The 22271-nt window shown below is 31.9% G+C and overlaps 1 protein-coding gene across 2 annotated transcripts in view; it reads right to left on the reverse strand.

The window, feature by feature from the left end:
• The window catches only part of DPYD (dihydropyrimidine dehydrogenase), a 903050-nt gene that overhangs the window by 629579 nt on the left and 251200 nt on the right, over positions 1-22271 (reverse strand). The window contains exons 6-7 of one of the 2 annotated variants that reach the window (XM_011969334.1): positions 9129-9325; positions 1888-1969 (exon numbers count right to left, since the gene is read on the reverse strand). In XM_011969334.1, coding sequence (XP_011824724.1) covers positions 1888-1969; positions 9129-9325 — 279 coding nt within the window. Of the gene's footprint in view, positions 1-1379; positions 1970-9128; positions 9326-22271 lie in introns of those variants that run through there. The other variant, XR_001004797.1, reaches the window with a different exon arrangement.

Consider the following 22271-nt stretch of genomic DNA (forward strand, 5'->3'; position numbering starts at 1 on the left):
AGAATCTCACTGCTATCTTTCCTCAGAATTGTATATACAGTTTATTGTTTACAAAGCAAATTTGAAAACACCATTTTCTTCACATCTTAAAACAGCTTGAGCGATGGACAAGACAGTACTATTAGCTTTCTAATTTAGGTTCCATTTTTTCCCTCAATAATGTAACAGATTCAGATTTTAAAATTCAAGTGCATAAAATGTTGAAAAAATTTTCCCACACCTTCTCAAAGGCGATCTGTGCTATCAGATTCTTATAACTTTCCAGAGATATTCTTTGCATACATAAACAAGTATTTCTCTATTTTGTAGAAATATTAGTAGCATACTTTTTATTTGAGCAGATTTTGACCAACGTTCAAGATATTAATAGACTTTGCCAAAGATATCTGACAAGAAAATAAAAAGTGGCATGACTATAGCTAGGATACTTCTTGGCACTCAGTATATTGCCTACTACTGCGCCTTGATGAGTTTTCAAAGAGCAATGGGTATGGTCTAATTTATGCAATATATCTGGTCCTGTGAAAACTGAATGCAATTTTGCAATTTTATATAAGATAAATGTAGAAATAAAGCCTAATTTCTTTTTTTTTTATTAACACATAATAACTGTACATATTTATGGGGTATGTGTGATATTTTGATACATGCATACAATGTGTAATGATCAAATGAGGATAATTAGGATATTCATCACCTCAAACACTCCCCATGTCTTTGTGTTGGGAACATTCATCTTCAATTCAGTCATAAATACCAACTCTAATAGTTGGAAATTTCAATCATCATTTCCTTATTTAATGAGATTTAGAGAAGAACTTGTATTCAAAATGAAAGACATTTTAAAACTTTTCAGAATATACTTCTGTAAAATAATCACCCCTCAATTATCTATCTTGAACACTGCAATTTGAACATTAAGATTTTATAAAGTTGCCCAAATCTACACTGTGTGTTTTTATTCCCAGACATCTTGTTTAGTCATTATGTGTGAATGTTTCATCACCCGACCACTGTCAAATAAAATGTAATTATAAATATAAACCACAAAATATTGTTTTGAGTGTCTTCTCTTTCACTGATTTATTTTAAGTTTTACTGGTAAATGCAAAAGGTATGAGTAGTTTGTTAATCACTTTTCAAAATATCTTCTGCATATACTTACAGCATGTATTACGTAAATCACAGTATATTACTAATCTATTTTGTTATATCTATTATGAAAAATTAACATTTTTGAAACAAAAATAGCAGTATGTTCAAGTGGAGAGCTAGAGTATAATGCTCTCAACAGAAAAGAAGAGAAATATTTAAAGCTATATGCTGAAAATAACAATGTGTCAAATTTTCAACCATCTCAAAAAGAACACCACAATATTTATTTCACAAAATAATAAAAAATACGAAGCTGTTGCTTTTTATCCCACTGATTTACTCCTTGTGTTGAGAAAGGATTATCACATTCACGCTACTGACATGATGAATATAATAAATAAAATATATCTCCGTAAGAAATTATGTTCCAAATTGTGAAATACTAATGTTTCAGAGTGCACACAACTTGCATGAAAAAACGTGATTAAAGAAACCAAATCCTTCTATTAGCTGCACTGAACCCCTAAAGCAATTTAGGAATTTGTTTCTTACAGACAATTAATCACATGCAGGCATGCCAGATGAGAACTATTGATTGCCCTTTTCCAGGCTAGTGGCATTCAGACAGTAGACAGACAAATGCCCTAAGCAAGGGGAAGCATCTTTCTGCTTCTGCCTGGTGTAGCTTTTAATTGTTCTTTCCTAAAATGCGTGACATTTGCTGTTAATCTTTGCGTAGAGCTTACTCCTCTCTTTTTGCGCAGTACACAGACAGGTGTTTTTCTCATTTACCTTTACACCAAGGTCCTTCATTAACTCAATCTCAAAATTCACTACATCATATGGCAGCCGGAACTGAGGGATTTCAGAAGTACTGGAAAAAAAAAAAAAAAAAAAAGGAAAAGAAAAACAGGCATCAGTAGAAAAATGACCAATCTTAAAAAAATGTAACATGTCTTCACGGACTAGTAGTAAATAAATATCTCCTCTAAGGATATTTATATATCACATAAGATTTGCATGAGGACATCTACATTTTTATTGACATAAAAACATTACATGGAGTGAAGATACAGTAGAAATTGATATGAAAATAACTAAGTTACAGCAATAGAAAATGATAAACATAAAACTGGCCAAAAGAAATTTCAATACTTTTAAGTTCAATAAAGTGTTTGGTTGATTTATTTAATAATAATTCTATAAATACCTAAGATTAAAAAAAATCTTAAAATCTATTAATAAAGCTAGTTGGAGATACAGATTTTAATATATGTGTACACATATATACTAATATTCATACACATATTCTATAAATATACTTCTAGCTTGCTCAAATGCAAATGTGTAACTATTATCATACTGTTTAGAATATTACAAAATCAGTTCCATGTGATCTACAGAATATTTTTACAATAAATTAGTCTTCTGTGAAAGCAGAGTATCCCAAAAGGTTCAGTCATGAAAAAACAATCCTATTGTATATTAATGCCTATTGCCTTCATTTAAAAAAACAATCATGAGGTCTATAGCACTATTATTCTAGTAGTATAACAGAGTATTAAAAGTAAGCTCAAGACACTTTCCAATGTTTTGTTAACAATTATAAAGCTATGTATGCGCATGAATACACAGCAATCCATTCATTCATTCGCTGATTCATTCATTCACCTACTCATTAAAAGTGAATAGTGCCAGGCACAGTGTTTACAAAGTGCCAGGTAAGTGTAAGCTGCAATGATTTGATGGTGAATTGTACCAAATTCTCACTGTTAATAAGTTATATTTTCTGATCAGGGAAGGATACATAAAAGATAATTACATTTAGAATGTGGTATGCACAATGAGAGAAGTATAGCCATTATATCTCTAATGTGTGTGTGTGTGTGTGTGTGTGTGTGTATATATATATAAAATAGCAATTATATTTTAAATATTACAAAGATTAATTTGTTAAATAAATAATTGTTGAAGATGAATCTTCTGGATCAATTGAAAAGTCTTCCAAAAGTACAGCCTTTTCATTCTTTGATGACTTAAGAACTTGATTATTCAATTAATTTTTATATATCAATCAGCATGACATCATGCTCAATGCTATAGAAAATGCAAGGTATCAAACACTATAAAATCAAAGCTGTACACTAAAGGAGCTTCCCTCTAGTTAGAAATATAAGATTATGTTTAAGAATGAATTCAAGCATAGGGAAAAGATAAAAATCTCTTAAGACGACTTGTGAAATACCTCAAGGTAATGTGAATGTGCCAGAATGCTCTGGGCACCAAGAAGGCTTCCCCTTCAAAGTCTAAGTAGAAAGGTTCTTAACAACTATGGACGTCTGTGGACACAAACAGATACCCAGACTTGATAGACATGCGGCTCCATGAGAGAGAGATTAAATATGGACTAAAATCGGGCACTGATGCAGATCCTCAAAAGGTCGAACAGGAAAGCAAAAGCAATGGACTATGAACAAAGAATTACAGCCAAATAAACCAACTACAACAAGATGAGAATCTTAAATACATCCAAATATATCGTGAAGCCGAGAACCTTCCAATGAGTCAGGTCAACTCTTGGATTTTTATGGGATATAAGTAGAAGCACATAGAATAAAAGGGGAAAAAAAAATGATGTGAGTGCAAGCCAGTGGTTCTGACTTAAGAAAAAACTCTGAAAGAGCATGTTAGAGAAAATAGGGACAACTTTTCTGTTGGCCAGAGAAAAAGAAAGGAAGGAATACCTAACCTAGCAGTAAGAAACCTGAGAAAGGAGGAAGGAGCAGGCACCACCCATGGCAGTATAACTTTGAACAGATATAGGCACCAGAGAAAATGGAAACCAGGCTGCTGGGCTTCAGCAGCTCTGCTTAAAAACCCCACGCTGCTCTGAAACCATTGTCACCAACACTTAGCACAGTGTTAAATGAATAAGTGTGAGAGAATCCATTTCCCAGCATCTCCTAAAGTAAATCAGATAAATGTGAAACACTGAGAAATGTGAATTAGATTTGGTTACACTTAGGTAGGTAGGGGTGGGTGGAAATTACTGATTGTGAAAAATGTGATGTATTTATATTCATTAATAGATGAAGTCAGCAAATAGATGAAACACATAAGCACATACATAAGCAGAACAAAATGACAAATGTAAAACACCAAATCTGAACAAGTGTTTCAAAGGAGGGAAGGCTTATTGTGGGATGATATAAGTGGGTAGGAGAAATGTCTTAGGACTTTAAAATATCATCAGTGTGTGATGGCTTCCACATTTTTATTCTTAAATTCCAGACTTTTACGTTCACTTGGGTGTCTAACAGGTATCTCATATTTGTCATGCCTAACAGTAAGCTTTGGTTCTTGCATCCCAACACTGGTCCTCAGACAACCCGATTTTATGAGTTGCTCAGCCCCAGACTCAATGTATCACACACTATTCCCTTTCCAGCACCATACCAAGCCCAGATGCAGGCAGTAAGAGAATGTGTTCTTCTTAGACAATTTAAAAACCATTATAAAGCTTACTAAAATGGGCCTGTTTTATATTATTTTCATCAGCTAGTAATTCTAAATAATATCACTGATATCCTAAACAATGTCTCTGCCAAAAAAAAAAAATCTCTGGCGGGTCTAAATTCTAAATAATAGCCATAGTTGTTTTTGAGTTTTAGTAATATATATGTAAGCTTTCAATGATCCCGTTTTTATTACCAACTCTTTAATAAACATTGTGTTCTACAGGAAAGTTAACTTGCAGAACTACAGTTAAATAGAGGCCATCAGCACCTGCTGATTCAGCTACAGGCATTCCTCATTCCGACTCCCCGCAGGCGACATATGCCTCCACTCTGTGATACTACAGATTCCAATATGTGAAAAGTTGATTTGGAATAGATAAAATGATAGGACATGAAGCAATATGAATTACTTCAATTCTGTCATTTTGTATGATCACATGTAATTTTTGTGTTTAAAATTGAAAATAGCTATATCCTTAATATTAAAATAATTTGTTTTAATCATTAATTTTTTGTTTTACAGGAATAAATTAAAAATAATTATTACTGGTTATTGTATGATTCTTATGGAATTTTATTGTATAGACCAGAGGATAGCATGTTAAAAAAATCTATTCTGAGTACCTAGTATACTAGGTATACCACTAATCCATCATTTTTTAAAAAACTTCCTCCTTTATCATCACCTAATATATTCTATATTTGGTTTATTGTTGGTTTATTGTCTGTCCCCCCATGACTAAAATATAGGCCCCATGAGAAGGCACTTTGCCTTGTTTACTTTTATGCTCTAAATAGAGCCAGAAATCATGACCAGCTCATAGTCAAGTGATTGATATATATACTGAAGGAAGGAATGGAGGGAAGGAGAAAGGGGAAAATACAGGTAGATATCAGGTCTTGGAAGGGTTTTTATGCCAGGCCAGATCCATTATCTCTGAGGTTAGGAGGAGTTGTTGGAAGGTTTCAAGTGGAAGAGTAATAAAATCAGATTTGGAAACTAAAGGAAGAATGAATCTGAAAAGACAAATCAGGAAGGAGGTTACTGCAGTGGTAAAGAAAGTGAGAGGTGGCCCGGCGCAGTGGCTCACGCCTGTAATCCCAGCATTTTGGGAGGCCAAGGCGGATAGATCGCTTGAGGTAAGGAGTTCAAGACCAACCTGGCCAACATGGTGAAACCCCATCTTTATTAAAAATACAAAAATCAGCCAGGCGTGGTAGTGCATGCCTATAGTCCCAGCTATTTGGGAGGCGGAGTCAGGAGAATCTCTTGAACCCGGAAGGTAGAAGTTGCAGTGAGCCTAGATCTCACCACTGCACTCCAGCCAGGGTGAAAGTGCCAGATCCAAAAAAAAAAAAAAAAAAAAAAAGGAAATTGAGAGGTAAAGGATATCAGAGGACATTTTTTTACAGTGTTTGTAAAACGGAATTGCCAGGATACTAAAGAGTAGCCCAGATAATCCTCATTTTGGTGATGCCATCCCCTGAGATGGCAAACTCAGGAAGAGAAGCAACATTGATCATTGATAAGAAGTTTATGAAGAGATATCTAGGATTTGAATGTATAAATCTGTTGCTCAGAATGGAGAAAGAGGTCAGAGCAGATAGGGATTTTTAAGAAATTTGCATGTAGGTGGTAATTGAAACTATGAGAGTAAATGAGATTACTCTGAAGACTGCATGGTGAGAAAGGAGATAAAAGGACAGAAGACAGAATTTAATAGGAATGATTATTTTCCAAGTTTGTTGTGCTTAGGAAAACAAACTTTTCTTCTATCTCTGATCCTGTAATAATCTAAGGTTTTGAAAAAAATTTTTCTTGTAATCATAAATCCTTTAGTATAGTCAGTGGAATGTCAAGACAACATGAAAAAAAATCTTTCTTCTATTTTCATGTTTCTTTCATGTAATGAAATGTATCTATAACAACTTTCCATTCTTTTTAAAGCACAATTCTCATACTCTGACAGAGGTATGCTTCAGTTCATTACCATATGGATAATAGACTTTAAATTTGTATTACATCACACATTCTCAAAATATTTCCTATTGCTATAACTATTTCACCTAGACTCCATTTCTCTTTATTGTCAATCAACAAGAAAAGTAATAGGCCTAATAAAAACGATATAAAATTTGAAAGAGGTAAAGCAAAGGGCACCATTGGCCTCACTATCCTTCCTAACAATAATGTCAAAATTCTTATATATTAATTTATAAGCAAAAAAACAGAAAGTATATATGTGCATACATTCTTAAAAATCTCTTAACACTATTTTGTTTATCTTTGTTATAATATCAAACCCTTTTAACCCTGTTAAACTCGTGCCCTGTTAAAAGAAGCCACTGTTAGAGGAAAGTAAAACTACTGATTATTTTATAAATTTGTTGCAACATTAAAAATAATTGATGTGCTCAATGCAATAGATATTAATCCTAGATATTTTTCACTGACTCTAGCAATTTCTTAAAAAGTTGTTGTGATACTAATTCACCAGGGATAAAAGAATCTGTTTGGATGCAAAGCAGAAGGAAAGATAAAACTTGACATTACTTCCTTAAGCAATTGATTTCAAATACAAAGCTAATTTAATCTTTTTTAGCCACTTTGAAGACACAAGAGAATAAGAGGCAATAATAAGTAGAAAATAAATTAACAGGAAAGTTTTGTGATTGTAATTCTGGCTAAATTCCAGCGTCAGTTTTTATAATCCTGTAACAGTGACACAGAATGCCTTTACCATGGGACAGTACAAATGAGATTGATTAAATATTTCATATTGTCTCTACACACTGAAAAGATTCAAAGCCAAAAGAAAAAATTTAACAACTTTAAAAGAAAAACCACCATGTTTGGTCATGAATCCAAAGAAGTCTGTCCTCACTAAAACATGTTCAGCAAATAAATTTAAAAAACCAACTTTAGTACTAATTTATATTAATTACAAGTATCTATCCTGCATTTGAGTTAAAAAAGAGATAGGCTAACAACAGTAATCTTCTACCAAAATTGGCAATACAGAGTAATTGATAAACAGGGTGGGTTCCATTTTAGCCCTTTTGTGAAAATGCAATCAAGTGGCAAAGAGATTTTTCCCAGCTTACCAGGGTGCAAAATTAAGTTCATATTTTAAAAGTTAACTCAGATATTCACTGATGTGTATAACTGAAAACAAACATATAATGCTTATACATATATTGTTAATAGACTATGTCTTTTTCTAATTAATAAAGCTGTGGTAAATGCCATTAACATGATAGTCTAAATCTTTCCAGTGAAACAATATATAGGACATTTTACTTTCCAGAAAAATAAATTCATAAAATACATGTAATCTTTTGAAATTCAGAGTAGTGGAACATCAATACAGAAGAATAATTATTTCTTAACAATCAGGTTGTTTATGTTTCATATCCACACTAAAGGGTCTTCCTAGTATGTGATATTTTTGCTTGATGATTCAGTCAAGTAAGATTATATTAATGATAGCTTATACATCAATATTTATGTCAATAAACATCTCAACATATTTCTATCAATGATACAAATAATTGATAATTTTGTATTATCTTGGGCTTAGCATATTGTTGTTTGAGTAATATTGAAATTTATACATTTATTAACATATATTCAGAGGTGCCAAAAAATGTAAGAAACTTCACAAATTTTAGTAACAACGTGATTAAATTTATCCTCTGTGATTATTGGGTATGATTAATTCATTGGTTACATATAGGGCAGTAGCCATAACAAATTTAAATGTTAAGCATAGAAACAGATTTTTATAATCCACGATTTTTTAATAGTATATGCAGGGAAAATAAAAATCAATTGAGTAATATTATTCAGTTACCATCCAAATTCTTTACTTTGTATCAAATGTTTTAAGCAGTATCTACTCCCTAATCATAATAAATTTTATTTCTTTATGATAATGAAATATATGTCTAGTATAGAGTTCTGTTTATTTCCAATATATATTCCCATTCCCATGTATAAATCTTCATGGGAATGGTATGATTACATGATTTTAAAAATGTTATATTTAAATACATTTCTAGTAGTCAAAAGTAAGACTTAAGAAATTTTAAACTGAAAATATGTAAGACAACATATCTAATTAGACAACACAATGAATAGTCCAATATTCCATGGAGCTAGGTTTTCCCCATCACTAATATCCATGATTTTCAGGTATATCTCCATTAAAAGAAATATTCACAGGGCTAAAACCATCTTTCTTATGGTTGGTTCTCATAATCAAAAAATAATTTGCAGAGATTTCTCTTAAATTCACAGAACTAGAGAGAAAATTTCTTAAATAAATATTGCTTCAAGCCAACTGCAAATTTTAAAGTGAATAATGTAATCAAAATGTGAACATTTGGAAAAAGAACATTTAAAATACCATCTGTGAGCCTGAAGTTTCTATATGATCATGAACCAACAATATTCATAATTGTTTTGCTCCCTCATTTCTGACACTATAAACATGAGATAAATGTAGGCATTACCTTAAACCACCAACATATTCTTGTTTTTCAAATATAGTGATGTCAGAGTACCCCAATCGAGCCAAAAAGGAAGCACAACTTATACTTGCAGGCCCAGCACCAAAAAGAGCAATCTTTGCAGAATAGGCTTCAGACATTTTTTCTGGGGGAGGCAGGGACGGATTTCTGATCTGTGGGATACTCATTGCCTTGAATACCTATGGAGAAATCAATTGCCATCGTTAAAATTTTGAAACTAGCTTACATCCTCAAATATATTTTTAATGTTTCAAATTAATTCTTGTTTTAAATAGCAATGAGCAATACATTTTCAGTACTAATATGGTATACTTACAACTTTTATTGTGTCAACTAGATGAGGATTTATGACTAACTCTCAATCTTTCCTTTCTAGAGTCATGCCTCCTCTAGGAAACACTTCTGGGGCACATTCCCTACTCCCACCTAGAGGGTAAGTTAAGTGCATCTCCTCTAAGCTCCTACAGCATAATCCATATGTCTCTACCATAACCACTTACCAATCTATCTGTGGCATGTATTATGTTTCCATGTCAGTCAGTAGAATGTTACTTCCTTGAATCAGAAAACATGTCACATCACATGTAAATACATTACCCTTGCATTAGAGGAGTTAGCATTACCATGGCACACAGTAGACATTTAACAAATAATTTCTTGAATTCTGCTTTTGATGATGATAGATTAACTTTGGGAGAATAATGATTTAAAAAAATAGTTGAAGCATTCAATAACTACTGATGCAGGCATCTTGGAAGGGCTAACATCTCAGAGAGAAAGTAAGAACGAAGTTAGGTGACCAGAAGTCACTTTTCCCCTGAGGGATTTGCCACTTCTTACCAAAGGGAGGAAGGCTAAGAATCTTGCAGAGAACCACAGCTCAGAAAAGAGATGTTGGCAGTCTTTTGAAACCAGAGAGACACAGAGTTTTGGAAATGTAGGAGGCCATTAACCTGGAGCAAAATAAAGTGCAGAAAAGTGAGCTTAAATCTTAAAGTGCATACGACAAAAACCTAAGGAAATAAAGAGAAAACCAGATGATCCAGGAAAAACAAAAACTGGAGTGACTAAATAAGAAAGAGCCCTAGTAAATATCCCAGCGTACAGCTGAAGCTTCTGGAGTGCTGCACTCTATAAGTAGGGCAAATGAGGGGTAAATAGCCAATCCAGCCTTGTCAACTCGGCCCTGGATTTAAATGACAGTGATCAGTCCTCACTCTTATCTATCTACCAAATGATAGAATACACTTTCTGTGAATAGTAAGTCGACCACAGTTTCTACAAATTTTTTATAAGATGTTTGGGTTTTTATTTTAAAAAGTCCAAGCCTGCAAGAAAAATAAACCTAAAAAAATTGAAAGGGATACATACATAATCTAGTAAGTGTGGTTATCAAATGTAAATTTTAGAATAACTATGATTTATATGTTCAAAAATATATAAGAAGAATGTAAACTTCAATACAAAACTGGAATTTGTTAAAAATAAAAAAATTAAATTTACTAAGTACATTTAGTAAAATATATTTAGCAAAAATCATTAACTAGCTACTGTGGAAGGAAGGAGTATGATTTAAAAATATATTATCAAAATGTATTAATTAAAATTATTATAAATAGGTGGTAGAGGGTGGGAAACAAAAAAAAAATGGTAAGATGGTAAATATAAACATAAACATGAGAAATTATATTAAATGTAAATGGACTAAAATTCCAATTGAAAGACAAAAGTTATGGAAGACAAACACCTTAAATGTAAGAGCACAGATAGATAAGTGTAAAGTTAAAGACTAGACAAAGTTATACAATGCAAACACTAACCAAAAGAAAGCTGGTACATATATAACAATATTAGAAATATTAGACTTTAAGGCAAGATGCACTACTAAATTTGAAGAATATTTCATAGCAAGGAAATGGTCAATCTTTCAACAAGATTTTATAATTCTAAATCTATAGGCTCTAAATTACAATTTTAAATATATAAAGGGAAATTGATAGAACTAAAAGCAGAAGAAATAAATCACAATGGTCTCATTATTATACTCTCATCAAAACTTGACTACCAATAGAAGTGGCCAATGAATAAATCCATATTATAGGTAAGTTATTTATGCTATCTAATGGATTGGCTCACAGAGTTGTTTGCATTTAATAGGTCAAAGCAGTAACTTTCTCTCCTGGAAACCCAGAGAGAGATCGATAGATATAAATATAAGTTTTCTTAAGAGTGAGGAATAAAAGTGACAGGACTTTACATTTTCTTAACCTCCTCCCACATGTACCACCAACTACTGTAAATAAAGTCAAAACACATAAGGCACATCCAAATGGTCTTATTTAAAAAAAATTAAAGAGGGTACTATCAACAAGTATTATAGGGTCAATTTCTCAGCATGAGATGAACGGCGCTGATAAATGGTCTCATAATATTTTGTCATTTTCATTCTAATAATTTGTAACATTTTACTGGTTTACTTATCTGTTTCCTCTCTTAGACCATAAATTATTTAAGGGAAGACAACATCTTTGAATTCATATTTTAGTATTCAGTGTTTTTACATATAAGGGGGAATATATGTTAATTAATGAGCTTAAATTGATAATATAATAATTTATTCCCAGCTACAATTTGCATTATTTACAAATTATTAATATGTGTTCCTTCTCTTCCCTGTGCCATCCAAACAGCACAGATTTTCTTACATATTATTTTTTAATCAACACACATTGTTATCTTTTATTCCTTTCTAAGCAACATGAACAGGGAACTAAATTCCAGTTCTAAATTAATAAATAATTTTATATGACCATTAATTAAAATGTAGTTAAAATATATTTTACATTTCCCCAAAGAAAGGTTTCACATACTTTTCATAAATATTTATTTTATTAGATCATTAATTAAAATGTAGTTAAAATATTTTTTTTATATTTCCCCAAAGAAAGATTTCACATACTTTTCATAAGTATTTAAAACATACATTTAACGTGATCAAGGATCTCTGATCAGGAAACAGAGATACAGCTAATTTCATTTAGGGATTAAATAAATACTAATTTCTTTCACATTTAGTTGAATAATTTTAGCTTTGTGAACTAATAATTAAACATTTAACTTTCCCATGTTAAAATCTGCTAACATTTACAAATAACACTGCATTTTAACAAATCTTAAATGAAGACGTTCATGATTTAAGTATCATTTATATATGACATCTTTTACAATGGAAGCAGATTTAATATGACTACTAAGAATTGTTTTAGGCTACAGCATTAATTATAATGTGAATAACCCTAGTGTGATAACCAAATGGAATAGAATTTGTGCTCAGCATTCACTCAGAAGCAAGAAATAGGTAAGTTCTGAAACACCTAACATATCTGACACAAATTCTTGGTAATGGCATGCAAATAATAAAGTAGAAATTACCAAATAATAAACAATATGTATGTATCTTCACCTAAAATATTTTAATTTTTTGAATAAAACTTTTAAGCCTTCTTTTAAAAAAATTATCAAATGCAAACATTGAATTATTTTAAAAAATGTTTACTGAATCCCAACTAAGTACCCAACACAGAGTCAAAGACTCTTAAAGTGTTTTAAGAAATGAAAGCAAGCACACTTTTCAGTACACTCAGTATCATGAGCACATACTAGAATGTAAATTGTTAGCCCCTGATTTGCTCAACCCCAGGCACCGCAGCTTAAGAGTTGTTCAATACATGCTCATTACATTGCTTGGCTCAATAAACTAATCTATCAATTGGTATCCCTTTGCCTGCCCTGTTCTGGGATTTTTTCTTTACAACCTTTTATTGCACTGGGTTTTCCCCCTGAGTTTTACAGGAGTTTGGATTAACCTTGATGCAATTTTTAAGGTAGTAAATAATTGAATCACACTTTTGTGAATTTCAGCACAAGTGGTATATTTTTAAAAGTATGGCATTGAAACTAGACTCTTGGGGTTGAGTCTTGACTTCCATCATTCTCATGATGTATGGAATTGAACAAGTCCTTTAACATTTCTACACCTCAGTCTCCTTAATAAGGTGGGATTAATAAAATATATTTCATAGAGAGGCTTTGAGGATTTAATGAGCTACTTATATCTTGAAAGTGCTTTAGGAAACTGCCTGCCCATACAGCAAATGTTATTCTCATTTCACCTAGCATTCAAATTCCATGAGACAGAATGTATCTAAACTCATAGTGTCCAAGACGGAATCCACTAGCCACATTTGACTAACTTCAAATTAAAATTAAAATTAAATAAAATTAAAAATGCAAAGACCTCAGTAGCACTAATCATATTTCAAGTGCTCAATAACTACATGTGGCTAGTGGATAATACATTGAACACATCCATTACCGCAAAAATTAAAATTTCAAACATATGATGCAATAGATATAAATAATCTCATGAGCATAATTAATGGGAAATAAATAATTTAGAGGCAGTGAGTTTGTAGTCTTTGTTATAGTTATTTTAATATGATTTTTATGACTACATGTTTATATACTTTAATTTTTCACAATTACTGTGTTTCACAACCCATTTACAAAATTCCTAAAAATTTAATCAGTACTAGAGCTGGTCCAAGCTGGCTTCAGCACACTATTGCACCTAGGTAATACGTCAGCACTCATTCAATGTTTTTTTAGCCACTAATATTCTTCTATCATCAACCCTAAATTCTGAAATATATGTTACATTTTCCAACTTAATACAGATCTGAAGGCATAAGTGGCCCTCTACCGCTTTAAAACATCAGCAACTAATTCTTTTTTAACTGAAATACAAATAATGGATTACTTCATGTATACACAGTATACTTCCATGAATGTAGCCTAATTCTGACAAAATGAGAGCAAATGGACAAAAAGCCAAATAAATCACTCCAAAAATATTTTGTGGGTGAATGGGGGGTAGTGATTTGTATTTAAGTATATTATGAAACTATGAAAAGTGAAATCAATTATAAATCTAGAGTTGGCATTTTATGAAAAATATAAATTAAAGTAACTAATAATGTAACACTTTAAACTGCCAATGAATAGATTGTGTAAGTTAAAAAAAAAAACAGAATTAACTTAATTTTGTTGAAATTAAAAATAAAAGTTTGGAAAAGTTAGTCAATTAAAACAAGTTATACAACTCAAAATGTCCATAAATATGAATAATATTTTTCAAAAATAATATTTTTCATTCCGTTTATTAAACTACATCAGTCTTCAGAGAAGTGTAACATAAAATTACAAATAAATTATGCATAAAAGATACATTAGGTCCAGTTATTTACAGTATCAAATTCCTAAGAGATATATCTTAGAATATAGTTCCCTGTTGTTTCATAATGTAACAAAAATATTCTAAAATAATTTGGCTCTTTGGTGAGAAAGACCCCTCTCTTTTTCTTTTAAGCAAATGTCAGTTGTCCATCAACTGACTAATATTCTACGATTTAATTTTTAAGTTGAAGGGTCAACTGCCGAAACAATATAATAAATGAAATAAACTTGTTAATATTAGAAGAGAGTAACTGAAGTATTTAAAGATGAATGAAAAGTATACCTAATATGTATTTTCCCCACAATAATAAGAAGGCCAATATTTTTTGAAATATATCCTCTGTTCCAGGCTTTATGTTAAATCTCTATCATTTAGTCTTCAACCCTCCTTTTATGGAGGTACAATTATTAGATCCATTTCCTAGATGAAAAAACTGTGGTCAGGTTCATATGCAAAAGATTTTATCCTAAGGCTACTTGACTCCAAAGCCTGAACTCTTAAACTCTGTTATTATCACATTTTCACAGTAATTGTTTAAAAGTTCATTATATATCTCTAATTTTCCAATAAGAAATGTATAACTGAAATAAATATATGAATTTGTCATTCCTAACCCACTTAGAATGTGTTATATTTTAATATATTAAATTCATATGTTCCGATAAAATATATTTTGATATAATATATTCTAGTCAATCTACTAACAAAAATAGCTAGTTATTATAATTAATAAATTAACTTTACAAATCAACAATTGTTCATGAAGTGTTTAAAAAACACTGAACTACCTCATCTTGTTTCCCACCATGCTACCCTGACACCAGAGAACTAAGGTAGTTGGTACATTAAGAGAATTGACTCCCTATTATCAACGTCCTCTCCAGAGTGCTACATTTGAGTACATTTATTACAACTGGTGAACCTTCAATGGGTTTGCAAAAATTTTATTATGAAAATAGCATCATAGGACTACAGCATCATACATAATAGTCTCTTTCACTGTCCTAAAAATCTTCTTAATCTCCATATGCATCCCTCTCTCACCTTCTCCCCAGCAACCACTGGTCTTTTTAGTGTCTCCATAGTTTTGCCTTTTCTAGAATGCCATACAGTTGAAATCATACAATATACAGCCTTTTCAGATTCGCTTCTTTCATTTAGTAACATACATTTAAGTTTCCTGCATGTCTCTCCATGGCTTGATAGCTCCTTTCTTTCTAATCCTGAATAATATTGCAATATCTGTATGTACCGTAGTGTATTTATGCATTCACTTACTGAAGGATATCTCAGAAATTTTGGTGATTATGAATAAAGCTGCTATAAATACCCAAGTGCAGGTTTGCACGTTAATGTAAGTTTTCAACCCTTTGGGGTAAATTGCTAGATCATATAAGAGTATGTTTAATTTTGCAAGATACTGTCAAACTGTCTTCCAAATTGTCTGTACCATTTTTCATTCCCACCAGGAAAGAATAAAGTTCCTATTTCTCCTCATCCTCTCAGCATTTGGTGTTGTCAGTTTTCTGCATTTTGCCTGTTTGGTCTCCTCTGAATGTTTGTGTCCATGCCCCCCCACTGCAATTCAATTCATATGTTGAAAACTAACCACAAATGTTAGAAAGGTGGGGTTTTTAAAAAGTGATTAGGTCATGAGAGCCTTAGGAGGTGATTAGGTCATGAGGAGCCCTCCTCAATTAGATTAGTTCCCTTAAAAACAGCCCCAGGGGAACTACCTTGCCCCTGTCACATGTGAGACAGGCACAATAAAAAGCCTTTACCTATGACCAGAAGGCAGGTTATGAGCACATTATAAATCTACAAACACTTTGATTTGGAATTCCCAGCATCTAGAACTGAGAGAAATAATTTTTGCTGTTTATAAGCTATTCAGTTTATGGTATTTTGTTATAGCAAACTGAGCAGACTAAACATTGTAATAGTATAGTGGTATCTCACTGTTGTTTTATGTTGCATTTCCCTAATGACATATGTGAAGCATCTATTCAGATACTTATTTTCCATCTGTATATCTTTCTTGGTGAGGTATTGCTAAGGTCTTTGTATCATTTTTTAAATGGGTTGTTTTCATATTTTGGGGTTGTAAGAGACTTTTGGGCATTTTGGATAATAGTTCTTTATCAGATATGTCTTTGGCAAATATTTTCTCCTAGTCTGTGGCTGGTCTTTTCATTTTCTTTCAAGAAAGTTTCCTGCAGAATAGAAGTTTTAATTTTGTTTCTGTGTTTGTTTTGAGATGAGAGTCTCACTATGTTCCCCAGGCTGGTCTCAAACTCCTGCACTCAAGCAATCCTCCCTCAGCCTCCTGAGTAGACAGGACTACAGGTACATGCTACCACACCAAGCTCAGAATTTTTTATATTTGATGAAGTCCATCTTATCAATAATTTATTTTATAAATCTAGCCTTTGATGTTGTACCTAAAAAGTCATTGCCTAACCCAAGGTCATCTAGATTTCCTCCCATGTTATTTTCTAAGAGTTCTGTAGTTTTGCATTTTACATTGAGGTTTATGATCCATCTTTAATTATTTTTTTAATGGGTGTACGTACGGTCTGTTTCCAGATTCACTTTTTTACATATGGAAGTAGGGTGGTACAAACATCATTTGTTGAAAAGACTATTCTTTTTCCATTGTATTGCCTTTGCTTTTTTGTCAAAGATAAGTTGGCCATATTTATGTGTGTCTATTTCTGGGCTCTCTATTCTGTTTTAGTGATCTATTGTCTATTACTTTAACAATACCACACTATCTTGATTACTGCAGCTTTACAGTAAGTCTTAAAGTCAGTTAGTCTGAGTCCTCCAAATTTGTTGTTCAATATTATGCTCTTTTGCCTCTCTATGTAAACTTTAAAATCCATTTGTCAATATCTATAAAATAGTTTCCTGATATTTTGATTTGGGATTGCACTGACTCTATAGATCAAACTGGGAAGACCTGACATCTTGAAAATACTAAGTCTTCTATTTGGAAACCTGGAATATGTCTATATGTCTCCATTCACTTAGTATTATTTATTTATTTCATCACAGTTTCATAGTCTTTCTCATATACATCTTATACATATTTTATTAGACTGATATCTAAGCATTTCGTTTTTAAGGATGCAAATGTAAATGGTATATTTTTAATGTCAAATTCTAATCATTTATTGCTATCGGAAAGGAAAGTGGCTGACTTTTGTATATTAATCTTATATCCCTTTTTGCCATAATTGTGTATTAGTTTCAGGGGTTTTTCTGTGGATTCTTTGGAATTTTCTACATAGACAATTCTGTCATCCTCTAACAAAGACAGTTTTATTTTTTCCTTCTCTGTGTATATTTCATTTCCTTTTCTTGTCTTATAACATTGTATTTGTGTTCTTTTTAAGGTGTTCCCTTCCCCACAAATATTGTATCATGTGGACTATTTTAAGATTATTTTAATAGGCACTCAACAAGATTTTGATTAATTTCAAAATTCCTGGACTCCAGTGATATGCTTAAACAAAGTAGTAAAAGTCACCAAGGAAAACAGTTCTACCTTAGTGATAAAGAAGAATAATTATTTAAAAGTGAATATCCTTTTTTAAATTTTACTTTTTATATTTTTTACTTTGTAAGTACGTGATATTTTTTTTTTTAATTTTACTCTTACATTTTTTAATATTGCGGGTACACAATACACCCTTGAGGAACATTTATAATATTCATTTTCTTGCATATTCATTCTGTGATTTCTCACCTTTCATTCATCTAGAAAGTGCATTTATTTCATCAGTCTAAATTGACTTTACCAGTATTTTCTCCATAATTTTCACATTACTTTGAAGTAAGGGAGAGATTAAACTGATACTTAAAATGGAAAGATTGCAATGCAGAGAGGAGCCCTAAGTCTCCTCACCTTCTGGAGACAGAAACAGTACAATTTTCTATAGTGTTCTATAAATGAAAAAGGAGAAAGCATTGTAAATAAAAGTATATTTACCAATTCAAATTTGAGGGTAACTCTTGCTCGTTTTAACCTTTCTTGTTTTCTAAAACAGTACATAATGAAAATAAACATAAATGTTTGATAGCTGTAATTATTCCTCAATTACTCTGTTCTAATTAAACAAACAATAGCAAATACATGCTATAGGGAAGTCATGAGAAGTAAAATATTCTTGGAAATTTTAGAATATCTCTACTAGTTGAAGGATGAATTGTAACAGTATGGTAGTATTCTGCATACCTCATAAGAGGATTATACTCTTGCAAGTGTTTAGCTTGATTTCATTATAAAACAAAAATAATTTCTGGTAATTTCTAAAGGAATGTTATTTCATCAGTGTAGGTCTAAGATAAATCTTAATAAAAATATTACATCAGTTTTTCTTTTGCTGGTTTCAGTTTCTTGAGTTACTTAATTAGTGGGATGAATGTCTCATTACCTTTTGAATGCCTGAATGGGGAAAGATTGCTATTTGTGCATCCAAAAGTAAGTTACCTGAAATTACATACCTTCTAGGAGATGCTTCTATGTAATTTTCTTTGTTATTTGTTTCCTTTTGTAAAACAAGTCAAAGGAAATACTGAGTACATACAAATCACTGCATTCACCCTTTGAAAAGAAATATACTTGAGCTCCTTGACAAATAGTTTTCTTCACAACAATTAGACCAGGAACACCAAAAGTGAGAACTGTGTTTCAAATGTATTAGAAATGATAAAAACTTCATGTCATGTCAAATTTTTAGTTATCAAAATTATTACTGTATTAGTAATTCTCAAAAAATTTTTCCATAATTTTCATATTATTAAAATAGACATTGAGAGGTACAACTGACAGGTTAAAAATACCGTGTTAGCTGAAATCAGAATATTCTTTCATTCAATTTCCTTTTCAATTTGGTAGGTATTGTTTATGTACCTTCTATGTACTAGACACCAGTATGAATAAAAACATAGACTCTCCAGTAAGTAGCTCCCTGGATAATAGAGCACTAATATGTCTTATTTTTAATAAAATATATTACTGTGCAGCCTGTCTGGTACAGGGTTAATTTTCACAAATGGTGCTCTGAGAATATTTGAGAAGGTAAAACCTACCCGGAAGAGAAATTGACACGTAAGTCAAATCTTAAAAACAACAACGTGCAGGTTTGTTACATATGTATACTTGTGCCATGTTGGTGTGCTGCACCCATCAACTCGTCATTTACATCAGGTATAACTCCCAATGCAATCCCTCCCCCCTCCCCCCTCCCCATGATAGGCCCCGGTGTGTGATGTTCCCCTTCCTGAGATCAAGTGATCTCATTGTTCAGTTCCCACCTATGAGTGTGAACATGCGGTGTTTGGTTTTCTGTTCTTGTGATAGTTTGCTAAGGCTTTTATTCAAAAAACAGGCAGCAACACAACCTGGCAAGGATGTAGATAAAAGAAAATTTTTGTATACTGTTGGTGGGAAAGTAAATAGTACAAACACTATGGAGACTTATATGAAGGTTTCTCAAAAACCTAAAGCTTAAACCATCATATGATCCAGTAATCCCATTGCTGAGTATATGCCCAAAAGAAAGAAATTATATTCAAGTGATAACTCCTGTATCCCACAAATATATATACTATGTACACATTAAAATGAGACATGTACCTCATGTATACACTATACACTATGTACCCATAAAAAATTAAAAAGAGGATATCAAAAAAAAAAACAAAAAATATATATTATATTAGAGAGTACTTTGCCTTTCTAAAGACCAACTCTGAAAATTAAAAGAGCAATGATTACTTCAGCAATTTATTGTGAGGGTTAGAGTCAATGGTGATAGCTTCTTGTGATGAATGTCTTCTCTTTACAAGGCACTCTCTGGGGAACTTAACATTTATATTTCAATTGTCCTGAAAATCTTTGACTTTAGGTATCATTGTTCATTTTCTATGCAAAGGAACTGACTCACAAGATTATTCGAACATTAAGTCCATGTTATTATGACTATAGAAAGGTTATATTGGGGATTTGATAAACAAATTGAATAAAATGGTTTAAACTGACCAAATATAGTTGAAAACGTACGTGTTTATAGTTTGGTTATGACAAACTTTACTCATCCAAAATCATATGTTCAGGACACTTACATTAGCCCACAGATAGGCAAAATCATCTACCACAAAGCCTGTTATAGAATAAAGTGCTGAATATTTCATGTAATTTATCAAATATACAGTACTGAAAGTTAAAAATAATGTAGTTGAATGAGTATTTGAAGTTAGTTTTCTACTAAATGTGTATCACTTTTACACCATTTTAAAGTCAAAAAATCTTAAGTTGAATCACTAAGTTGGGGACTGTCTGCACACTTATAAGTCACTGTTTTTTAGTACATGGTCAGTTTTGATAAATGTTCTGCAAGTGCATGGAAAAGATGCACTTGTTCTATATTAGTCAGGCTCAGAAAACTATAGATTTCTTAAATCAATCTAATAAACTTTATACAAATAAACCTTACAAATTTTGAGTAAGGTTATGTTGTCATGTGTATAAATGTTTATGAATATTACACCTTTTGATTTTTTCTTTTTATTATTTTTATCTTCCAAAACACTTCCTTGTCAATATTATAAAACTTTTTTCATATCTTTATTTTTAAAACCTCAAAATAAGTTATTATTATTCTGGGATCAATATTTAATTATATTCACAACCATATTTTTACACATTGTTTCTTTTCTTCTTTTTTCCACATTTGTTTCCTTCCTTCTAAAGAATAACTCTTAGTAGATGCTGATGAGAAATCTAAGGTCAGAGTAATTGTCATTTGGTTTTTCAAGTAATCTGCTTTCTCTTTATCTTGAAGTTCTGATTCTCATTATCTTTAGTATTGCACAATATTACCACAACCCTGTGTCTAGGTGAAGACCTTTCATCTTTCCTTTCTTCTGGAAAATTTTCCACCATAACTGCTTTAAGGCTCCTCCTGTGTCAGTCTCTCTCTCTCTACTTTAGGACCTCCCCTTACATGTGTATTGGAGTCTTAGAAGCTTCTGAACTTCTCTATTAAACTTTTCATTTATTCGTATCTCTTTATTGTGTTCTGGTTGAACACTCAGATAATATTTTTATTTTTTATTTCTTTAGTTCTGCAATTTGTGCCTCTATCCAGCCCAAAACTGACCTTTTCTATTGAGATTGTCATTACAGTGTAAATCAAGTCAACTATTTTTTATATTAAACTCACTGCTGATTTTATTTTATCTCATTTTAGGATATGAATTTATACATATTAATTTTAAGGGCCTGATTATAATGCTATTTGTGTTTCATTAGAATAAAGTCAGGTACCATCAGGTAAGTCTTTAAATTATCACCGATAAATTATCTTTCCTAATGTAGTTTCCACCTTTTTGTTTCTCTCATTTACACTGAGTGAATTTTTTCTCTTTCATTGCACTCCCCCTATGGCTTCATATCAGGTATGTGGTGGCCTTCAATCAACAATACTCCTATCCCTCTCTCCCACTGCAGAACCAAGTTTCGTAAAGTCCAGGGTTCCAGTTCAAGGTATTAGAGGTATCACAGAACCAAATCACTGTGCCATAGACACATGCCCACAACACCTGCTGTACAGCTGTCTCTGCCTCTTTCTGCAGCTTTCTATAAGCCCCAGCTCTGTACAGCAGTTGCACCTATTTTTTTTAAACGTTCTATGAGGTGGAGTCGAGTCCCATCCTCTACCATGCAAGATGTTTTGGGCATTTATTACCCTAGACCGCTCCCCAGCAGAAGTTAGCAGAGAATAACTAAGTCTCCATGTTTTTATACCATTTCTGGCCCA

Source organism: Mandrillus leucophaeus, unplaced genomic scaffold, assembly GCF_000951045.1.
Source record: "Mandrillus leucophaeus isolate KB7577 unplaced genomic scaffold, Mleu.le_1.0 Scaffold884, whole genome shotgun sequence".
In the NCBI taxonomy this organism is placed as follows: Eukaryota; Metazoa; Chordata; class Mammalia; order Primates; family Cercopithecidae; genus Mandrillus; species Mandrillus leucophaeus.